Here is a 23,624-nt window from a genome sequence, read left to right as displayed (position 1 = left end):
AACAAACAGCACAAGGAGGGGATTTCTCTGGGAACATGTCTTCGTACAGAGTGTGAGCCCGTCCCTGCTTTGCAACATGATTTTTTTAACGGTTGGAGTGAATTTGCATGGAAAGTTGTTTGCTTTAGAAGCAGAAGAACAAACATGCTCTGATTTACTTCCTGGTAGTGTGAGGCCAGGCAAACAGATCCCTACTGGTTCACTGTCGGTAACCCTGCAGGCTGAATGGACTGATTATCTTGAAGCTTTTAAGCACAGGGATTCAAGTGTCAGTGAGGTAACCTCAACTGCTAATGTAACAATTAGCTGATGAGTAAATGGACAGCTAGCTTATCAAACATTTTCTGATACTGTTCCTCCACAACTGATTTGTCATTTTCTCTTGTGAATCATACTAAAAAGAAAATTTTCAAAACAGCTCATTTTTATAAATGTCAATATTTAACAAACTAAAGTGCTGACTGCTCAGGGAATAATCCGAGCTACATCACACTTAAAGGGATCATCATGCCTGTAATATTCATTTCAAAAAGTTATGATATTAAATGCAGTGATTTACCTCCAACAGTTCAGACTACAGCTCAGTAAAAAACAAACACATGACCGCCTCAGAGACACATGACATGACGTGATGGCTGAGCAAAGGGCACATCAGTTAAACCACTTCAGTAATAGCACTTGAGCATAATGAAGCCCTTCAAACACGAGCCTGACTTCAGTTAGACATGCACTGAGCTGGATTACACACACCACTTACAAACCATTAACATTTACATGCATGACAACAAAACCGCTGAGAAATGAAAACATCTATATTGTGTCCAAATGAGATCAAGCTTAAAAACAGGGAGATAAGTGATTTACTGACCACTAGGGGGCAGTAGAAAGGAAAGTTCTGGACAAACAGGGACATGGTGTGACTTTTTAAGGGATTATGGAAAACTTGAAACAAACAGCAGTTTGACTTCACATAAAGATATTACACAGCAACATGATCATGCATTCAGAGAGAGATTCCTGGTTATTTTGAGAGATAAGTTAAATATTCACTTTAGTTAAGCTCTTTTTGGGGTCTGTGCTTACTGTTGAGGGATTAGAGATTTAGGAAAAACGACACCATGAAAGCTGTGTGATAGAACCAACACAGTTAAAGGTCCATTAGCTAATTAACTGGCTCTGAAAGGTTTCTCACTGTGAGAAAAGCCATCTACAGTTTCATGGCTTCAAACAGCTGTTAGAAACATTGAATGTGCCAGTACTTATTTAGCGCTTTTCTAGTCTCTCTGACCACTAAAAGCGCTTTACCCTGCCAGTCTCATTCACCCATCCTCACCACATTCAAACACTGATGGTAGAGAGTTCTACTTTAGGAACCATAAGTTGTATCTAAACCATTCATACCTTCCACACACCACTGACCAAATGTGGGAGCAATTTGGGGTTCAGTGTGTTTTTCAAGGACCCTTTGGCATGTGACTACAGGAGCTGGGATCAAACCCTCGACCTTCCACTTAGGAAACAAGGACTCTGCAGTTAATAGGGGCTGCCCCGTTGTGGCTGGCTGTTGTGGCAGCTCTCTCTTCTTTGTCCATTTCTTGTAATTCTTTCATCTCTTTTATGTCATTTTTGCATTTGGAGTGGATAATTACTTTGTATGGTTCATTTGTTTGTCATGGACACCAAACTGGTTTTGTCTTCAGCGATATTTTTACTATTTTAGCTCCTGTGTTTGTCTGCAGAGCCTACATGTAACCATGGCTGCATTGTTTACATGTGAAATCAGCTGTTAGCAGCCTGTAGCACGTCAATGCTAAGTGGTGCAAGGCCTGATGTTTCCCACAAGGTGAGGAGAAGGAGGTGAGGACGACGTGCTAGTACTGAGGTGTGAGCTAAGAAGTGACAACATGGACCTGTCCTTCCATCCATCGTTATTGGGAACGTAAGATCTATCTCCAATAAAATGGACAAGCTAGCCGTGCTAACCCAGCAACAGAGGGAATACCAGAGGGCAGAGTAGCATCATGCTATTCACAGACATGGCTAACGAAGCTAACACCAGACACCGATGCCACATTTGAACAACTTGTTAGTGTGCATCCAGACATAAGTTATCCAGGGGAACCTGACAGAGCCAGTATATAACATCTGGCTGTGTTTTTGGCAGAGTAGCGATACAGGAGGGTCTTTCTCTGTCTTGAGGAGCTAGAACTAAATGCTGAGTGAAACTTTCTAACTGAAAGATTAGATCTTTGGCTTCTGTGTATCCATTGATGTGGATACACAGACAATAAGACAATAAGATGGGTAAATTTTTAAATATTTGGAATGATTATTTGAAGTTATACAAAAACTGCCTTGCCAACCATAAATGTCATGGACCCCTTAGGGGCCACGGCTCCACAGACTATAAAAATATATAATCTGTACCCTGGGGTCTGGATTTTTGTTTGAGGTTTTCATTCGCTATGTTTTTGTAGTCCAAGTAGAATCTCTCACACAAGTTTTAGCAGCACTTTCTTGTACAAAGTATTTGTATGAAGAGCAAAAGCAGGCAGGATCCAATCCAGCATAATGGCATTCAGGCTACTACCAATATTAATCTGTAGATTGCTTTAAAATCTTTCTTAACTGATATCACTGAGCCACTGTAGATTATAAAACCATTCCACATCAAAAGTTTAAAACTTTACAATCCAATACAGCTGGTGCTGTGTTGTGATTGTGAAAGCTCATTATCACTGTCCAGTGTCCACATTCCCGACTTCCCGTAGTGCGTCAAAAATGGTCGACCTAACCTTGGTTCAAAAAACTTCCAAATGATTTTCTTCCTTTGTAAGGACAGACCTGAAAAAGTTTGACATTTTTGAAATTTGCAGCTGTTGAGAGTGTGTAAAGAAAAAATAATCACTTTCTTTTTCAGGTTTGTATGGTCCTTAAAGAGGTCAGAGATAAGACTCAGTTTCACTGTAAACAGAAAGGTACACAGAGACCAGAAACAGAAAAAAACACTCAAGGGAATGCAATGAACAACACCTCACAGCATGTACTTTGAATAAATATCTAGAGGGGTGAATTTCACTTTGTTTTGGAGCTCAGCACATTTTTGCCTCAAGGATATTTGGAGGAAGTGTAGGCTGGAAGCTGTTTATCGATAAACACTGGCAGCACCAGAAATAGAAAGAAGGTTTCAAAGACATAAGTCACTGACAGAGAACAGCTGATAGTTTCTGAGATTGTGCTGTGCCTGGCCTTAGGGTATAAAAAATGCTCGAATGCTTTAAGCCCTGCAGAGGGTGAGCAAAGACCCATTCAAGTCTGCCAGAAAAAATAACTACAACCACAAAACAGTTGACCACAAATCAATAGTCTGTGTTAAATAAATAATTGCTAAACTAAGGTGACATTCAGGTACTTTAAGTCTTTCATTTTTTTCTCCCGCACCATAAACAGAGTGACCTGACAAACTTGCACTCTCTTGTCTGCGTAGCATTCTTGTTTTACAGCTGTGAAGATGTCATCCGACAAGTATGATCCCTCCACTCACCTGGACTTCTGAGGTCTGAGCAGCCCTGCAGCTCAGCAGCACAGAGGAACGCGTCGCACACAACAGCTGCTTCAACTGTTCCCTTATCGCCGTAACACTGAGGGTGACTGAGTTGTCCTGACAGACAAAGAGACAGACGGATTAGAATCTTTACACAGACGTACTGCATTAAAAGTGGAAAAATATTTTACAAAATTGACCAAAAGTGAAGTATGCAGCTTTACATTCTTCATCAGATGATTTTTAAAAATCTCATCTGACTTTGCAAATAATCTGAAAGCAAGAAACTCATCAACTTAGGTCTTACCTGGGTGAAGTTAGGAGTAACTTGCAGCTCTCCTGTTCCTAAGTGAGACACTCTCCAGTTCATCTTCAGCTCATCTTCAGCTTCTTGCATCTGCAGATCAAGCTGGTGAACACAGAGGAAAAAAAACACTTATCAGCTTTTATCAAAGGAAACATGACCCTTTAACGTTTCTCCTTAAATGTCAATGCCATAAAAGTGTGGTGCCTGGGTGAAATTTTCCCATCCTTGTCCATCTTGTCTTTTGTAAGGTTTCTGATACTGAGACAGCTGAGTATGTAGGGTGAAACAGAACTCTTTGTGCTTGTCTGAGAAGCTCCCATTGGCTGTTTGAAAAGTTTGGCAAAATGTGTCATCACCACAGACTGCATAAAACATGGGCATAGTCCCTGCAACATCACCTCTCTGCTCCTGATAAATGAAATGAAGCCATTCTTTCTAATAGCTAACGTGAGCTAAGCTGTGCCTCAGATTGGACAACCAAACGATCTTAATATCTTCTAGACCAGGGAGTGAGAAAAAATTTCATGGCTGGGTGTGTACCTGACTTCCGGTCTTTCTGTGGCCAGTCTCAAGCAGATTCTCAATGAACAGCAACTTTTAGCACTTCCACTTAGTCTTAATTTTTCTAATCCAAATGTTGCCCCTTGGTCGTCACACACTGGGACACCTTTATAACGCTGTTTCAGGATCAGTTTAGAAGCATGAAAAAATAGAAATGAGGAGCTGTGTCACGTTGGGATTTCCATTCCTACTTTATTGTCACAAAAAAGCTCTGTTCTGTTTTAAAAAATCATAACATTTCCAACAACTGAAGCCACGCTAGGGACAACATGACCACACACCAAATAAACCCCCTGAAAGGAAGTCCATCATGTTCCCCCTCTGCCTGTTGACACTGTGGCAAAACACTTCCCCATAACATTCTAAACCAAGAAACATAAAAGCAAAAAGGTTAGTGTCTGTCTAAGGCTGATCTGGGAACAGATGTTAGAGCAGCCCAAGGAGCTACTGGACCCCAAACAACTCGTAAAGTGAAAAGAGGAGCAACATACTGTCCTGCAATCCAGGCAACAGCAGGAGCAGATGAGAGACTTTCTAAACTGCTGCTCTCTACAAAGTTAACCATAAGTGGAGGTGATCCAGTGATGATAGCAGCCTTGTTAGAAGCTGTCATTTGGCTCATGTTTAAAGACCTGTTGCTCTGAGAGAAAAGAAAGCTGAATGAGGACATGAATGTCAACAGAAACAATCTGCAGAAGTCATGCCCACCGTCTCTAATGTTACCTTCAATGACAATGTTTAGATTAATTTGAATAGTTAAAAAGCAAGCTAATGTTTTGAATTGACCATCAAGTGAGCTTTTCGGTTTTACATTTATTATGGGAATCTGTTGCCATGGAATGACTGGAATGATTCCGATTCCCTGTGTACAAAATCAGCATAATAAAACCCTGAAAAGAACTTTTTCTTGTTTTTAATTTAAAACAAGTAAAATATAAGGAGCCATGGCCTTTACCACCATTCTTACAACTTACTACAGACTTATGCAATGCCTCTCCACTCAGCCTCACAAACAGGACAAGGGTTAAGTAGAAAAGGTCACAAAGGTGTGCGCTCAGCTGAGAGAGAGTGACAGGAAATGGGAGAAAGGCAGAAAACAGAGCGGGCCATCCTGTCCCAGCATGCCTGGAATCCAGCGTTACACTGAACAGCCGCCTCTGTGATGCCAAACAAAGGCCTCATCAGAGAGACACGACAACGCTTTAGATGGATCAGGATCAGTATCAAAGACTCACAGAGGAGACACTATTTGGTATTTACTGGCAGCTCAAGCTGGAGGAGTAAGCAAAGAAGAAGAGAAGCACAATACTTAAACTACTGTCTTACATGGGAAAGACAAAGTAAAACAATAGGTTTTCAAATATACAGATATTGTTTTGTGATCAAATGATAAGTTTTGTTTTTTACATCAAAACTTACAATATGTCAGCCCTGTCTCCCCCATCCCTTCCAGATGGAGAAGACCAAAATATGGTTTCCTACGTGTTTGTTTAGAGAAGAAACTTTGAATAAAAGTCTAACCTCCCTCAAGTAGATCAGTATTCAGAGAGGAACTAAACTGTAGTACAGGCAGAGAGGGATCTGCCTTAACAGTAGTTAAAGCGGAACGGAGGAGATGGGGAAATTTAATTTCATCTGATCAATAAAACCATTTCATGCTTCTCTTCCCAAAGAAACATTCTCACCACAACTTAATGAGTTAGAAAAATAACAAGGGCGCAGACAATAAATTACCAAAAGTGCATCTGCTCTGTGTCGCAACGACACCTCTGTGGATGTTTCCACATTTTGCTTTACAGTCAATGCATTTAACCTTTTTTTAAGTTCAGATAAATTACTGATGTACACTGGACCTCTGACCTCTTTATTTGATGTTATTCAGTGTGACCCTGAGAGGTGTTATTGCAGCTCTCTCTAACCTATGAACTCTATGAAAATGTCGAGACAATTATTTCCCTTTCACATGTATGAGACAGAGTGGGAGATGCTCAGTGTCAGCTGTTTGACAGCAACTAGAAATAATAGTTGCCTTGAGAGGCTGAGTGATGGTGGTGGAGCAGAGTGTGCAGGAAAAGGACTGATCCATAAAAATGACTGCATATTGTTTTTTCTTACAATGAAGAATCAAAAAACTGTCACTGATGCAATTATTTCTCACAATCACACTGCAACACAACACAATACGACAGGATAATAAATTATTATTATCATTGTTATTATTATTATTATTATTATTATTATTATTATTATTATTATTATTATTATTACTCTTTTTACTATTATTACTATTATTACTATTATTATTCTCAGATAAGATGTGGTGCAGTGCTTGATATCTGGACCATGATAAGCCAAATAGCACAATACAGCTAGTTTTCAAGATCCCTGCAAGACAATCATGAGATAGCACATTGCACTGTCTGATTAACAGGAATACAGAGTGGTCCTTTAATGGCTAATCTCATAGGGTGTGCTACCTAACAACTTGGCCATACAGGGGTCTGATCATTGCATTTTCAAATAAAAATCTGAATTTCAGCAATATTTAGGCCTGGGTATCAATTAAAAAATTTAATTACCCGTACCAACAGCGATAACGTCACTTCAATACCAGTTCCTGGATGACAATTTTTCCAGTATCTATTTAATACTGACAATTCTAACAAAAAAAATTACATTACGTTACAAATGGAGTTTTGGATTTCAGCTTCAGTATTTTTCCACTTCAAACAGTGAAAATGATTGAACAAATGATTGAAAGCGCAATTCAATGCAGTCACCTGCTCTGGCTGCAGCTTGGAGGGACTGCTGTGAGTGAGGAGGACTTGTCCGTCTCTGAGTGTTTTGGATAGGGGAGGGGCTCAGCACCCACTGCTCTTTGAAAAGCAGAGAGTCCTGGAGATCAATACATGCTTTCACACCAGTCCAAACTCCAGAAAAGTCACTAGATCTGTCTCTGGTCTGGAGGGGTCTGAAAAGTCACTAAGTTGGCAACACTAAACAACCACGTGCAACTTTAGAGCCAATCACCAGTGGCAGATCTTGGTCACATAACGTGATTAACCCTTAGGGTACCAAAGCTTGGCACAAAAAGACATGGCATATTTTGATACTTTTAGAGAAGAGCCAGAGTTCCGTATCCAGCCCCAGCAATATTATAACAGGATTGCACAGGTCAGGTTGATGAATACTGCTGCACTTACTTTTTTCCTACCCTAAATCTTGATTTAGGGTAGGGTCAGAGTCAGTCTACTTTCATAGTATGTATTTCAAATGAAGCTAAAAAGTTTAGTTACGAGTTTCAAAAGTTTATCTAAAGATTAAATTTGACAATAAGCCACATGTTGGTTGTAAAACTTGCCAATAAACCAAACCCCCAATTATTGTTTAATCCTACAAATTTACACAACATAGAATTTTCTTTTCAGATATGAAAACCGCTTTATCACATTATCACATGACAGCCTTCATCCTGACATGTAACAGGCCATGTGGTGCAGTAGTGTGTCAAAAGGCAAAGTACACCCAGCAGCAGCAGCAGCAGCAGCTCTACACTAACACAGTGAGCCGTGTTTACAACTGTGTCCACATACTGTAAATGCTCAGAGCTTGTGTTCCCTCACACAGCTCCATAACATCATTAGCCTGGACTATTCTGGCAGGGGTCTGAGTCAAAGGCTCCAACATGTTCCAGTGGACAGACGGATGGATGGATGGATAGATGGATGGATAGAGACGTTTTCAAAAGGAACACTGACCGTTCCAGACTAAAGCTGCAACAATCAGAGTGAAAAGGAGACCAGAGGCTTCGCTTATGTTCCTGCAACAACAGCTGATCCACAACCAAAACAAAACCGCCCAGACCCTAATCCTGACTTTAGCTTTCCCCGTCTCTCGCTGTAGGTTGTATTTATGGCACAATGAGCTCAGGAAGGATGACAAGCACCTTATTGGTTTAAAAATAGCCTTTAATACAATTGGGTTAGCCTGTATAGCTGCTTTTATCCACACACTGGTGAAGAATTAACACTGACCTGAGAGCAGAGTGAAAGCTTAGCACGGCTTAGTGCATACTACCTTAACATATACACAACACATCACCTCTAGGTCTGCTCTTTTTAAGCCCAGCTATGTTTGACAGGGAGGAGTGTTACTAATATTTCACTGACGAATGAGCCCGGTCAGATTTAGGCATTATAAATAAACTAAATTGATGTAATTCCTGTTAGGAACAAGCAGCCATTAGTCACTCCTGTCATAACTTCAGAGTTACATCAATCATGTAAAGCTCTTCTGACTAAATTGAATGTAGTCAAAGCTTGCCAGGCATACTGGAAGAGGGCCTGACAGTGATTTTAATGAGGTCTTCGGGACATTTGCCAAGCACAGAAGATATCCCAACCATTTAATCTAAGCCTCCTGCCAGCAGTGATCCAAAGCTGGGCAGCACATCATGTTCAATAAAATCTCTCATTAAACCGAAGCTCTGTTGCTTCCAAAGGATGTAACTCTGCCTCCAGACGCCTCAGTGTTAAAGGACAAACCTGTATTGTTTCATTCTCTTTCATTCACACCTTTCATAGAAGTCTCAGAAACGAGCAGCTTTAAAGCGTTTACCTGCAGCTCCAGTGGAGAAACACACACGGTGTATTTATGAGGATCAGACTGAGGCGAGGATGTCGGCGCTGCGCTGACAGAGAACTGAAGCTGCTCTCCGACAAGACTGCAGGAAGCGGCCTGTTGGGAAGACAAAGTGAGGCATTAGAGCCAGATCCTGATCGATATGGGGCTTCAGAGAGGGACACACACACAGACACAGACACACAGGCTTAAGACAGGAAACACTCCCAGAATAAAGGATTTGGTGGCTGATGGGAGAAAGGCTGAGTAAAGAAGATTTCTGCATGGATCGGAAACTGCTTCTTAAACAAATAACCTTCCCACAGAGTGTCTTAAATTATAACAGGTACATTAAAAACTCATGTAACTGCAGACTAACTCTGTTTTGACAACAATACCAGTATTGATCCAATCATCCCTCTAAATAGCGCAGTTTTTCTTCATCGGTTAGTCAATGACACTTCACAACAGGAAGGAGACAAAACCAGATTGATTTCTGAAAGATTGATGTCTGAAGGAAAACCTGAACCCGAGAGAGAACATCCAGTTCATCCAAAGACTGACAGAAGTCTGACAGGGCAATGAGATATCATAGGAGAGTTCCCACAAAATGATTCAACCTCATACAAATACATCTTTTTACCTACAAGGGTTTTAGTCATACCTACTATGACTGAAGAAAAACACTGATTATTTCTTTTCTCTCTGGTGTTGAACGCACGTCACACACATACAGGCTGAGATACACACCAGCAAAAACCAGGGATGACTTGTGAATTTTCAAGTATATGGATAATAATTTAAAAACAAAAGATCAAATTGTTCATGTCACTATCATCACCTTTTTAAAATCTTTTTAAGTGTTTTTACCACGTCCTGCTTGTAATGACAGGGGAATCTGAAATGTGTTGGTTTTTATTAGGAATGGACGAGTGCCAATACCGTAAATTTCCAAAATGCTGACATTAATAGACCATCATGTGATGACATGGGCAGTTAGGTCCTCATTCATTCATGTTGTCAGTCAGTGTGTGAGTGATCAGCATCATATCCCACCTCACAATTAGAAAGAGTCCACTTTCCTACAAATCCCAAGGAAAACTCTCATTATAGGCAGTTTGTTTTGCAGATGCAATAGCAGCGGGGAAAAACAGGAGGTGGGAGCAAATAAAAATAAATATAAAAACATTCTTCAAAGTGGTCAGAATGAAAGATTCCATCTGCACACATTTCTACTTTTCCCTGACAATATCTCAGTTATGATGATCAGTAAGATGTCATTTGTTCACAGCCCATAAGAAAAAATGTTGGGCCAAAAAGACAGGGGGCAGTCCCGCGCCGGAGGACTTCACCCCGGCTGAGCAAATTGGTGACTGAGCGGTCTTTCATGCCCGCCCGAGAGAACCGATTGGTCAGTGGGTGGTCTGTCACACCCCGTGAGCTCTTATCCTGGAACTTAACCTGCTTCAGACCAGGTTTGGCGTTCAGCATCAGTTACCGGGACAACATGTCTGGATAAAAAGAGATCCACATTCATAGTACGGAAAACCTGGAACTTATCCAGGAAGTTATCTCTCTAAAGGGGGCTTCACACCGCCGCGCGGCAACGCGCCGCCTTCAGTCATTTTAATGAGGGTCGGGCGGCAGGCGGCAAGCGGTTTTGGCTGCGGCGATAGGACCCAGAAGCGGTTGCCGCCCACGTGCACGCGCACAGATTTTCCCCTATCGCCCAGATAGATGGAGGAGTCCAGCGTGTTGAACTTTCTGGCGGCAGCCGCCTGGGAACAGTCAATCACATCGAATGAAAAAGAAAACCCGGAAATAGCAGGCTTCACGGGGCAGAACGAGCAATGGAGGAGCTAATACTGCCAGTATCTGAATATCCAGAGCTCTACAATAATAATAAAATCTTTCATATGCACATTATAGAGTAAACGGAAACTATAAGGTACTACTTGGGGGTACGTGTTTTTGAGGAGGGAGTGTTGTGAAGGACTTTTGGGCGGGCTCTGCTGTAATGTTCGCCGAATCACCTCTACGTCACTGCCGCCTGTTACTCCATGCTCATGCCACGGCAGCAGGAGCCGCTTTGAAAAACGCTCTGCATTCCAGGGGCCTCTGCCGGCAGAGGAGCGGTTTTCGGGGCGGTTACCACGCGGCGGTGTGAAGGGCGCTTAAGAGCTAATCCAGCTTCGTAGTACAGGCCCCTGATCTTGTTCAGACAACATGAATGAACCAGGGAGAGTTAACTGTTAAACTGTTTTATTTTGCACTTAAGTTTACTTTAAAAAATACTCAAACTCTAACAGTTGCTAGTTTTATTGTGCACTTTTGATATTATTATTTTTTTAATATTTATCAAAAAAATATAAACTCAGAGAGTTGTTTGTGTTTGATTTGGACTTAATGTTAAAGTAACTGTGCTGTCTTTGATCGAAATGATCTGTCACTGTTAATTCAAATTTTATGTATCAGAAGTAGTAGTAGTATCAGTATTCAGTATCAGTGAGTATTCAAGAGGGAATACTCGTACTGGTATCGGTCTGCATAAAAAGTGGTATCAAACATCCCTAGTTTTTATCTGTTTAATAACAGAAATATTCAATAATATGGACATTCCAAATGAAATGAGGATGAATAATTGCATACTGGCAGTAAAACAGGTGCAGCACTGTGAGATTCAGAACTAGAGAAAAAAAAACAGACTTTGTGGCGCCAAAGACTCCTGGGAGAAATTAACAAGTAAATTCAGAATATATAGATCATATCCGAAACCAACTTTCCTACAACAAATTTGCACAGTCGTTGAATGGTTCTGTGTCTCTTTTTTTCTGCATGAAGAGCAGGGAACTGTTTAAGTTAAATTACAAAGAGTTAGCAGTGACTGTCCATTAGTATTAAAAAAAAAAGTCCATCCCCAGCACAAACAGGATCCTATAGACAGGCAATAACAGAGAGATAATAATAATGAAGAATGCCCAGGAAGTGAACTGGCACCTCTTCAGCCACCAATTTCCAAACTTGGTCTGTGCTGGGACTTGAACCAGCAAACCCTTGGCTTCCAAAGGCTAAATCTGAATGGTCTGAGCTACTGCTGCTTTACATCCTATTTGGTTTGTGAACCTGAACACCAAAACTGTTGAGTTGTATTTACCTTTTTGTGTCTTTGAAATTGGAATAAATTAATAATTAATTTTAACTTGTTTAGACCTGCTTCTCCTTTCTTGCACACTCATAAAGTAACAAAAGATAAAGAAACCTGTGTTTTCTTCATGTTTCTGCAGATTCTACAATAAAACAAAAGTCATTTTTTCATCACTAAATGACACCAGTGCATATGAGGGCCAGTTGTACTTGAATTACTCAAGTTTCTAACTACATCAGGGTAGTGTTAAAGCATGGCCTTTAGACCCCACACATAAAATGTTCTCTTGCTGATTTTTAAAGAGTCTGCAGGATTTTCCTTAAAAATAAAATGTCAACTTTTACAGGAATAATCCTGCTCAATCATCACTTCTGGGCCTCTTTAATGTGTGTCAGTGTCCGAGTCTGCCTCAAATCCTCTCCTCAACCTGTATGTTGATGTTTTAATCAGGGATGTACCGATCCACCTTTTTTTGATTTCGATACCTGGGCTTTAAGTATCGACCTATACCGATCCAATACAAGTGTTTAATAATAACCTGCATGCTCTACTGTGGGATAAGACTAGTAATGTTTTAGGTAAAAGGCAAAAAATGACTATATGGAGTTTCTGAAGTTAATATTTATGTAAACTATACAATATTTGAATGTTTACAAGCAGTTTGGTAAAACAAAGCTCCAGAATGTGCAGAAATTAATATTCAATTGTAATATTTTGTACCCTGTAGACAGGTAATTCAGCAAACAACAGAGTGCATCAGAGGTTACATCCCAAATCAAGTAGCCAAGAGCGCCAGTAGAACAGAAAAGGATGAAAGCTGGATGCCTGGATCAGCACTATGGATCGGCTCCTTCCCACTGATACAGATGCAGCTTCGAGGGGCACCAATACACCGATATCCAATACCAGGATCGGTATCAGAGCATCCCTAGTTTTAATTGTATCAGGATGTTTCTGGGCTGAGAGTAAGTGTGGTAACATCAGCCAATCACAGTGCACACAGAGCTGGACGAAATAAAAAGGCCACATGTAAGATGTGGAACACGGTAGATAAACATTGTGTCAGCACCACAAATGTCTAAGAAAAAGAAATCCAGTAAGCCATCTTCCAGGTATCAGATCTGCAAAAATGTAGGATCTGAAACGAACCTCAGTGGAGAAAATGTTTGTGTTTAAGTTACCATCTAGTTCTCTGCACAGAAAGTAACTGAGGCCATCATAGCTTTGGTTTTTTGGGATAATCTGTACATCCATACAGCAATTCTGAAATTGCTGGCCTCCAAAGCTTCAGAAATCATGTATTGTCTGCAGGTCTGAAAACACAGCATCACAGCCACAAAGCCCAACGTTCGTCCTGACAGAGTTTTGTTTCTCTGTACAATCATACAGCATCAGGTCTCTGAGAACTGGTTTGTTATTGGAATATGATCCAGTGAATCAATATCAAATCAGATTAGATCAGAAACCAAACAGAATCTATACCTTGTAAATCCAAACTGAGGTGACTATAGTCAGTAGTGATGCTGTGATGTACTCCATACTCACACAAACTGCTAAAATGTTTAATAACTCTGATTTAAAAAAGAAAAACTAATGCCAATAAATTGGGTGAGATATCAGAAAGATTATCGTATGAATAAATGTATTCAGTTTGAAACGTATCCATACATGCTGATGTCTTATTATATCCTACTAGTTTTGCATTGAGATAAAAAAAATATCTTAAATGAAGAAGAAAAAAGTTCAATCTGACAGTTTTCAGGTGCCATGTGTTTATCAATTTGTAAAATTAGCTGGTTAAACTAACATCACTGTCTTCAGAGAACTACTTAGTGCAAACTGGACTAAATAAAATCACACATAGAGGCTAACAACGCTGACTTTTTGAAAAAGAACAGATCCAAAAAAGTAAACTACGTGCCTGAAGAGAAGCTCACACTGGTGTGAACTGTGAAAATTGAAAAGCATGTGCACTACCTTCCAAAGGAATTATCAGCACATTCAATCATCTGCGAGTACAATAAATCACCTTCACTGCACTGGAATGAATCTGTGAGGAGGAAACTTCCACACAATGCTGAAGTGTCTCTAAGCAGAAACATATTCGCCCTGTGCTTTCAGCGGAGCACAGTCAGCGAGTGCTTGTGTCTCGCTGGGTATTCAATGGCTGAAGGGGAAAACCTCTACATAAACAAAGGTGCTGGAGCATTCCTGTCTGCCTGCTTCTTCTCAGTGCTGAGCTTGACAGCTATGTAAGCCTCTTAAAGTACACACACACACGTTCACAGCACGAGGGTAAAAATAAACCTCTGTTCATTAAACTCTCTGCTCTCCACAACAGAGCACCTGGTATTTTGGTGCATATCATGTTGATCACAATGAAAGTGCTGAGTGTGCAAAGGGGAATGCTGCAGAGCCGATGAGGACGACAACACAGCGAGCAATTTCCCTTCCCTGACCTCACTGAAACAAAATAAAAGACCTGTGATGACAATCTGTTTTACAACTCTGCTGCAGGTTGGCATGTTACTCTCAGGAGTCAGGACTGATTAAAAAAGCATCATGAGTGATTTGGAGCTTTTTTAAATCTTAACAAGTGAACAGACACTCACAGGTTCTAAGCAGATTAATTTGACAAATCTAATTAAATGTGGGAAATATCTGCACAAAGGTAAGTGAGTCAGTGAGTCAGAGCTTATACACTGCAGGTTAAAAGCAGCAACGATCTGTAGAGAAGGTTCCTCTGCACTAAATTAGGGAGAGGGGGATTGATTTGTGGGGAGGACTTTGTCTACAAGGAACGAGGAAATTGCAAATCTATTTGCTCCCGCTGCTGTAATCCAGATGAATGCTCTCACTGCCATGGAGAACAAAATATAGATTCCTTTAAGAAGAGGCGGACACAGCTTCAGATGATTAAGAGCACAACTAATGTCTGAAAAATGCTATCATTGATCGTCACTGAGAACGAAAACAAACTGACAACAGCACAGATAGGAAAGGGGATGCAGATGATGAATATTCAGTACTTTGTCATTGTGTTGATTTTGATAAGAGCTTTAAAGGCATCACATAAAACAGCCAAAACATAATTAATAGGACAAATAACCCTGCTAACATTAACCAAACATTGACGCCCAGCACACAAACTCTAACCAATCATAATACGCTTCAGTGACCTCAGGTTAATTGCTGTTAGTGTGTTGTAACTGCATAGTTTGCAAGCTTAATATGAGAGGAGGAAGAGAAGAACAAACAGTGTGGCTGAAACTTTGTGGCACTTCTGCTATTGGGAGTTATTTTGCAACTAAGGGGTGACATGTTATTAATGTGGGTACCAAGAAACAACACCAGAGAGACAAGGGATCTGTCAGACAGATGCTTCTATCTAATATTTGTATTTATGGCAGAATTAGAAGCAGGTCTTATTTTGATGTTATAAGATGCTGCGTTGGGAAAAAAAAGGAGTTTAAGCAGCTCCAGTAAAAACAGGAACCTCTTCCACTACTTTTGTTTCCTTATGTCTCATTTGAAAAAACACCAACAAAGATTAGAGCTTTAGTGTCATAAAAATGACAAGGCAAATCTGTATGGTGTAATGCCATGTGTACCTTGTTCCTGGCAGACTTCTGAAAACTGGACACCTTGCTGACAATGAGCTCGGACGCCTCAACATCATCCTCTTTAAATGTCAACACAACGGGACCCTGAGGAGGAAGAAGACAGAAATATTCATATAAAAGGGGAAAAAAAACTATTACACAAGTAAAAGAGCAGCTGCCAATAAATGAGCAATGATATATCATATAAGCAACACTTGTGCAGATGTTCAGACTTGAAAATTCCAGCAAAGTGAAAAATACGATGCAGGTGCTTCAGATGTGGCGCAAGAGTGTCGGCTGTGGAGTGAAGATGAAAAGAAAAATGAGCCTGTGTGTGAAAAGTTTCTTCGCAGGATGTTGAACCATCAGGTTTCACACTGCTGGACTAAAGCGGCTTCTACACTTTTAGATTTGTTTTCAACAGCAGTGCCAGCGAGGCTGTTCCTGTGCTGTTACTGGTTGACTTGCCAAGCCATGCTACAGAAGCATATTGTACTGCTGGCCTGAAAGACGCCAAAAAGATGACCACAGTGAGATATAAATCCCCTTTCTCCATTACAACCAGACCTTTGAAGCTCTTGTTTCTGGGTGTTATTCATTTGGAGTTACCTGCTCCTGAAATCTACAGAGCCGATGAGAGTAATCTGAACAACTGCAACTCTACATCTGACTCACTAAAGATCTTTTAAAGTGATCTCTAACTTCTTATTTGTGTTTTTTAAAGGAGATAAACAAAAATTCTTTCCAATGAACTTATTTGTGTGTATGTTTATCTCTGTGTATAAATGTGTTCTTGGTATCTGAATCAAAAGCATTGCTATCTTCATTCTTATAAGAAGCCCTTTAACATTTTGGTTTTGCTTTTCTTTTTTGGGTACTTTCCTGATCTTTGTTTGTACACCTGAGTTTGGACTTACAGGTTGAGACACATCACATAAAGAGAGATCATAAAACACTAAATTTACACCAGGTTTAAAAAAGTATTTCTGATTCTGACTGAAACAAAAACTGTCTGACATAATACAATATGACAAGACAATACGATATGACACAACTCTATATGAGACGGTATAACCTACACCAAAACGACTGTCGGAAATACTTATAGGAAAGTAAGTGCCACAGTTTTAACATGAAAACTTTTAAAACTTGCTTTAAATGCTATATGTTTTTCCCTCTAAGTTTATTTGTGCTTATTTGTTTGGCTTCTGTTTGTTTTGCTGCAGGGCACTCCTTGAAAAGGAACACTTGTCTCAGAGGCTCCTGCCTGCTGAAACATTAGATTATTAGGAAACAACAGATAAAAAATGTTTCACAGAGATTTTTCCACAGTAGATAAATTGGCAAGACCTCCATATATTGACCCACTGCGATATGTGATTCCTTAAATGGTAAAATTATGCCAATGCTACGAGCACAATTGTAAAGTGACATCAAGTGTGTGGTTTTCAAACTAAAATAATACTTTTTGAGAGATTTCTTAGTCTGTGTCACTGTGCTATGTATATTTTGTCTATTCGTAAAAACTGATCCCACAAGTATGTAATTGTCAAAAACGTGACCAAAGTATAAAGATGAGAAGATTTATGACTGGAGGAGTAGAGTGTACAGAACACCTGAGGTATCATTCTCAGCTCACACCGGGTGACAAGGTGCACAGTGTTAACTGAAATCACCTGCCTGCCTCAGCAGTGCTCATTATGATCATGAGACTCACCCCACGTTTCCTCGACTCGTTGTTCAAAGCCCTGCACCAGGCTCCTCTCCACTCACTCTTCCAGCTTTTCAGTGACAGCGCCCATCCCAGCAGAGAGGCGGCTTCCTCCTGCGCCGCATTGTCCTCTGCCTCTCTCTGCTTGTTCCCTACACCACTTTGCTGGTAATACTGTACGAAATACAGTAGTAAAGTGACGAGGGATGCAACGAAAAGCGTGACCATGCACAGCCACTGCGGATCCTCCAAGCCAAAATATGAAGTGGAACTTTCAAAGTCAGACATTCTTCGCAGATGATGATCACACCTCCTCTGAGAAATCACCTGGCTACCTCATAGTATGTTTTAGTAAAGGGCACGGCTAAATCAATAAAAGCAATCTACCACATCTGATATTTGCATAGCTCTCAACCCCCAATGCAAATTATGATTATTGTTATCCATGGTGCAGATCTCCACGGCGGCTTTTACGAGCCATACGTATCATGTTACAAAAGTTGGTAAGCGAGACCTACAGCATTGTTGAAACATAAAGCTTTAAATGAACCTGCAGAAAAGGACACCCTCCTCCCCTCATTGAATATGCTTGTTAGCTTAGTGAGCTAATCTTCGCCACGGTTCGCTTAACTAGCTATTCCTCATTAGCTACAGAGCCGCCAAAGTTTCCCAAACTGAATATTTCCAGCTTCTGTGGTCAAACTCCATCAAACGACATCCAGTATGATGAATAAGAGTCCCGGGAACACATCCTGGAGGTGGAGAGTGCAGTCCTTGCCGCTGGACTTGGCTTGTGGCTCACTCTGACTGTACAAAGTTGGTTCTGAAAAACGGATATGTGGCACGAACTGTATCTCCCAGAATGCATCGCGGCAAAGACGATTGTCGGTTTGCTGGCTGTTGGTTGAAAAGTCAGGGTAAAATACCACAAATGATTATAAATTTAGTTTCCCACATAGTTTTCTCAATCAGAAGTAAGGTTTTGTGTAATAACTGACATGTGGCATGCAGAAAATAGCATGCTTGCAGACAAAATACATGAAACGGTTGTTTTGAACTCAACGCCTTGCCGTAGAAAGTGTATTTCTATCATGTGACGTTCACTTACTACGCAAGTAATCGGAAACGCCATTTCCCCACTTCAACCTCCCCAGGTAGGTAGGTTTTTGGTAATATAATTGAAAGCATTATGAGCATGAAGTTATGTTGCAAAAACAGAGCCGGTGAGGGTAAGTGAAGGTCATAAGGCAATTACCATATGTAACCATCAGATCTATAATTTATTAGGTTTTTAAGAAAGTAGATAAGCACATGAGTATATGACTAAACAAGTATGTACGTATGAAAAAGGCAGTAAGAAACAATGAAAAAAAAACATGTATGCAGTTGAATAAAAGCAGACGTTCAAATTGAGAATTTAAACGAGTAGGTCTGGTTGCTTTGTACAAGAAACAGAAATTGACGCTTTCACATTCATAATAAGATATTTGTAGCCCTGAACTTTAGTTTACACAATGTCGTGCCCTAGTTCAATGCCAAACACGGAATTTACATTTTCTGTCTATATCGTATTCGTTACGTACAGCCATAAAGTCGCAAAACCTTAAAGCCCGTAAACACTGTAATTAAAACGAATTCTGAGCATTCGAGAAGCACCTCAACGCAGCGCTACTGCACAACTTTGCCGCCTGGCAAGCTGTGTTTGCCAAGAACTATATCTCCCAGAATGCACCACGTAAAAGCGAAAGACCTGTTTTTGATGGTATTCAAATAAGAGAACCAATATTATATAGTCAGGGTTCAGCATTTTACTGTGAAAAACTACTAAATCTGTTTTTAAGTTGAAGACAGTATGAAGAATGACACTGCTGTTAAAGAAAACACTCAGGAGAGGTCTTTTGATCGGAAGGGCTTGCCGTAGAGTGCCCTTCTCAGCATTACCACATCTTCCTGTCTTGTTTGTAGCAAACGCTTAGCATGCTAACGTGTGTAACAATGTCCCTGACTGTACTCTGTACAGTTTGACTTTGGCGGTAAGTTAGCTTATGTTTTTAGAAAATATTTAGTGTTTTTAAGACTTAAACAAGGAGGGGGTCTGGCTCCACCCCTTTCCAGAGGTAAACAAACGCTACATTCGTCATCCAAAATAATCGAGGTGGCTTACAGTAGCCATCATCAGCCTGCTCGCGTTGTCGCCTGTAAATGTAAACAGTCATTATTTCGCCATGAATTGTCGCTCTGAAGTGCTCGAGGTGACAGTGGAGTCTAGGCAGGTGGAGGAATCGATGCTGGCTCTGCTACACACCATTTTACTGCATCGAAGCACGGGCAAGTTTCACTATAAGAAAGAGGGCACCTACTCTATCGGCACTGTGGGGACACAGGACATCGACTGTGACTTCATCGATTTCAGCTTCGTCAGGGTGTCCTCAGAGGAGCTGGACAGGGTGATCAGGAGAGCTGTGGCTGAATTTAAGGTAAGTGTTGTTTTCAGCTCGTTGATTGTTGTCTGTAATGTAGGGCAGGCCTGTAATTTGATGGGTTTATTATATGCCAGCGTTCAGAGGCTGAAAGTCGCGCATAACGAGGCTATGAAAACACCACTTAAGCAAGCAACACACCACTCTGAAGGATTGACGATTTAGAATGTAATAGGACTGTTACTCTGGCTTTCTTTATCAGCTGATATTTGACTTGTTGGTGTTCATTTGATAATAATTTGTCAAATAATGACTGAAGAAGTCATACTAAATGTATAACACTATCGATTTCAAAATAACTAAATGGTAGTCTCAAAATGTAACCCAATGGAAAGGTTTCGCTTTTGACAACAAGAAGCATTTTATAACAATATCATTTATTCATTATTACTTTATTGTCATATGTATCTTCTTTCAAATAGTTTGTGATATTAATTTCATTGTGTGCCACACTTGTGATTTGCAAGAAAGATTTTTGAGATAAAATAAATACTGAATTAAAAGTTAATCAGATAATTTGCAGGATTGAATTAGTTTTACTCAGTATTAGCGTAAAGAAAGTTCAAATGACTTTGACAGCTTTTACTAGTTTCTCTTTTATGGTGAAAAAAATATGCTACAGTTAAAAAGATGTATTAATCAGATCCTTAATTTCTTGTTTTTAACATCTCAATTGGTATTGTCTCATTTGTTGCTTTCCTAAAATGTATTGTCAAACTGCAGCCTCTGAAAAAGAAATTATCTCACTGGATCATACATTTGTTGTAACATAGATTGTGTAATTTCTTTCAAGTGTATTAATATGATTTTTAGCTTACATTAAACCATATTTTTAAACCATGTTTTTTCATTGTAATATCCTGTCTTGCATCTGTACCGGTCATATAACTTGATCTATATTCTGTGATTCTAGGATGCTTTGAGCAACTCCGGCAGCGATGGCATGGGACAGATCTCTCTTGAGTTTTACCAGAAGAAGAAGTCACGCTGGCCCTTCTCTGATGAGTGTATCCCCTGGGAAGTGTGGAGCATCAAGGTAAATGTTGTAAACCTTGCCAACGAGCAGGAGAGACAGATCTGCAGGGAGAAAGTGGGCGAGAAGCTGGGCGAAAAAGTCATCAACGTGGTCGAGGTCATCAATCGCCATGAATACCTGCCAAAGATGCCCACTCAGTCCGAAGTGGACAATGTGTTCGACACCAGCCTCAAAGATGTCCAGCCTTATCTTTACAAAATCACATTTCAGATCACTGACTCTCTGGGTACCTCTGTGAGCACCACAATGAGAAGGCTGATTAAGGACACTCTCGCGCTGTGAGGATGCTTGAGGAGGGGAAGAAAAAATATCTGGATGATTCATGACTGCATCTTTAGTCATGCTGTGTCTTTTTTTATGCTCACAAACATGTAAAAACACAGCAGTGACTAACTGATCTGTTGCTTCTGTGATGTCTGTGCTGTGCTTCTGTTATCACTTGTACCCAGAGTCTTGATTAATGGACTGATGGATATAATGGACATTTTAAAATAATGTTGTTTTTGAAACTTTATCTTTTTCCTTCAACCATGTAGGGAAGCAACTTCAACACAGCAGCAAAAATAACACTTGATGAGTTCAGTTCTTTAAAAGTTGTGTTGCTGATGTTAAGTTTGGCAGTTTGTGTTCATCCTTTAGCAACAACTATGACTTAAGAGCCTCATCTTCTTCAAGCTAAACTTTGACACTATTTAAATAACAGATGAGAAACTGCTGTCAGAGGAACTCACAGGACCATGTAAGAAAAATAAATCTAATTTCTTTTAACGTGAAAGCTGTGGATGTGTATGAGAACACATTTCCTCAACTTCCTCTTCACTCACACATTAGCGGACGGAGTGTGACCTTACAAGCGAGCAGGACAGGATTTCCAGTTTCCCAATTTTCCAAATTAAAGCAAACTCCTCCCAGGTTCACTCCTGAGTTTCCAGTCAGTGTATGTCACTGTGGCCCTCAGCGTAACTCCCCCACCTCCACAAACACCAGCCTCAGCTGAGGGTTGTCTGCCAACAGGATGAGTGTGTGTCTGTTTTTACATACCTCAAAACCACAGGTAGATCAAATAACAACATCCATTTAACACGGCCCTCAGTTTGATGATGGTCTTTACTTATGTTTAAAGGAAAGATTATGCAATGCTGGAGTGCAGCTAGGCAGACTGAGCTTTTCCTACAGAGAAAATGAAGTCAAACTCCCCAGACAGGATAAGTAAGCATTTTGAGGAGAAGTGCAGAAGAACATTAGTTCAGTCATGATACTAATCAAACCATACTGTCTGCTGCTCTTTTGTTCTATGCAGCTAATTCTGGCTATGGAAGAGTCCTGTCATGTGCAGTTATAGCACAGGTAGTGCTCATGCAGATAGGTTTAAAGACAGGGAGATAAACTGCCTCTACATTATAGGACATATGAATAAAATTATTGGTGGACTTTTAGTGAGCCTTGAAATCAGATGTTTTTATCAATGCATTTGATAAATTGATAACTGTTGAGAAATGCAGAGGTTTGAATACATTTAATGGCGTCCTATGGTCATTCATGTGACATTAAAGAAAGCTCAAGATTACACATAAAACTACATAAGCACCCAGAGAGCACAGACCTCCACCAAGCATATTGTGATTGCCACGCAACACTTTAGTCCTACTTTAATGTTATACTCCCTTTCAGCAGACTGTCTGCTACAATTCGGTGTTTGTACGATAATTTGTTACCTGACAGTGTTGAAAATTATGATGAACCAGTACATATTTCATATTCCAGATCTCAGTCTCCAGAATATTGCCAGGATCTGGATCAAACTTTAACATCTGTCAGAAATTATGATGACCTTGTCTTGTATTGTTTTGCAAAGCAATCTGTCCATTTATCGTGGAGTTATATACACTTAAAAAACAGCCCTATCTCACAATGATCAAGAATCCTTTAAAAAAAATCCTGGATCCAGATGGATCTTCCTTATCCCATTTTAAACATTTCCTGAAAATTTCATCAAGATCAATTTGCTACTTTTTGAATTATGTTGTTCACAGAAAGACAGGAGGTAACAACCTTACAGGGTTAATTCAGAAACAAGCGAAATGGCACTCACTAAACAAACAGAAAAAATGATGCAGGGAGATGAAAGCAGCTGCACTTGGGGGTGGGGTAGAGACAGAGTGTGTGATCAAGCAGTGAAGAGATGATTTAATATAGAACTGTTGGATCATACCACCTAATGACAGACAAAATGATCTGTGTGATGAACACACTGATCCATCTTATAAAACATCCGTATCCTCACATCATTATATTATTCTCATCAGCACTCACAGACATGTCTGCTGATCATCTACTGATTTCAGAGAGGGCCACGTTTGACTCTTTGGAAATAACCAAGGGCCAGCAGCACTTACTGACATATTTGCATACAGTGAAAGTTTATGAAAGCTGTTTTTTAACTATTTTTTTTAATGATTTCTAAAAAAAAAAAATCAGTCATTAAGTGTGGTCACACTTTCATGTACTGTTGTTACAGACTTTTAAAAACAAACCTCATCTGTCCCTCAACTGTCTCTTGATACCAGGTGATAAGTGGTCAGTTTTCTGCAGTGTTGTGTATGTTATACTGTGTAAAC

The 23,624-nt window shown here is 40.1% G+C and overlaps 2 protein-coding genes across 3 annotated transcripts in view; one reads left to right on the top strand and one right to left on the bottom strand.

Annotated features, from left to right (window-relative positions):
* c2cd2 (C2 calcium dependent domain containing 2) overlaps positions 1 to 18,416 on the bottom strand; it is a 29,353-nt gene extending 10,937 nt beyond the window's left edge. Inside the window, exons 1-5 of one of the 2 annotated variants that reach the window (XM_074672981.1) lie at positions 17,497 to 18,416; positions 15,789 to 15,884; positions 9,030 to 9,149; positions 3,852 to 3,953; positions 3,545 to 3,661 (exon numbers count right to left, since the gene is read on the bottom strand). In XM_074672981.1, coding sequence (XP_074529082.1) covers positions 3,545 to 3,661; positions 3,852 to 3,953; positions 9,030 to 9,149; positions 15,789 to 15,884; positions 17,497 to 17,778 — 717 coding nt within the window. In that variant the 5' untranslated portion in view covers positions 17,779 to 18,416. The remainder of the gene's footprint in view (positions 1 to 3,544; positions 3,662 to 3,851; positions 3,954 to 9,029; positions 9,150 to 15,788; positions 15,885 to 17,496) is intronic. The other variant, XM_074672980.1, reaches the window with a different exon arrangement.
* An 833-nt stretch (positions 18,417 to 19,249) lies between these two features.
* atg101 (autophagy related 101) lies at positions 19,250 to 21,365 on the top strand. Its single transcript, XM_074671514.1, has 2 exons — positions 19,250 to 19,967; positions 20,884 to 21,365. The coding sequence occupies exons 1-2, from the start codon at positions 19,716 to 19,718 to the stop codon at positions 21,286 to 21,288; spliced, it is 657 nt and encodes a 218-aa protein (XP_074527615.1). The 5' UTR covers positions 19,250 to 19,715; the 3' UTR covers positions 21,289 to 21,365.
* Positions 21,366 to 23,624: the final 2,259 nt, after the last annotated feature.

The sequence above is a fragment of the Halichoeres trimaculatus genome, unplaced genomic scaffold (assembly GCF_033239565.1).
Source record: "Halichoeres trimaculatus isolate MK-OKI-2021-1 unplaced genomic scaffold, fHalTri1.1 fHalTri1_scaffold_6, whole genome shotgun sequence".
NCBI classification, from domain to species: Eukaryota; Metazoa; Chordata; class Actinopteri; order Labriformes; family Labridae; genus Halichoeres; species Halichoeres trimaculatus.
Note: the sequence above shows the minus strand (reverse complement) of the source record. Positions and strands in the feature narration are given on the sequence as shown.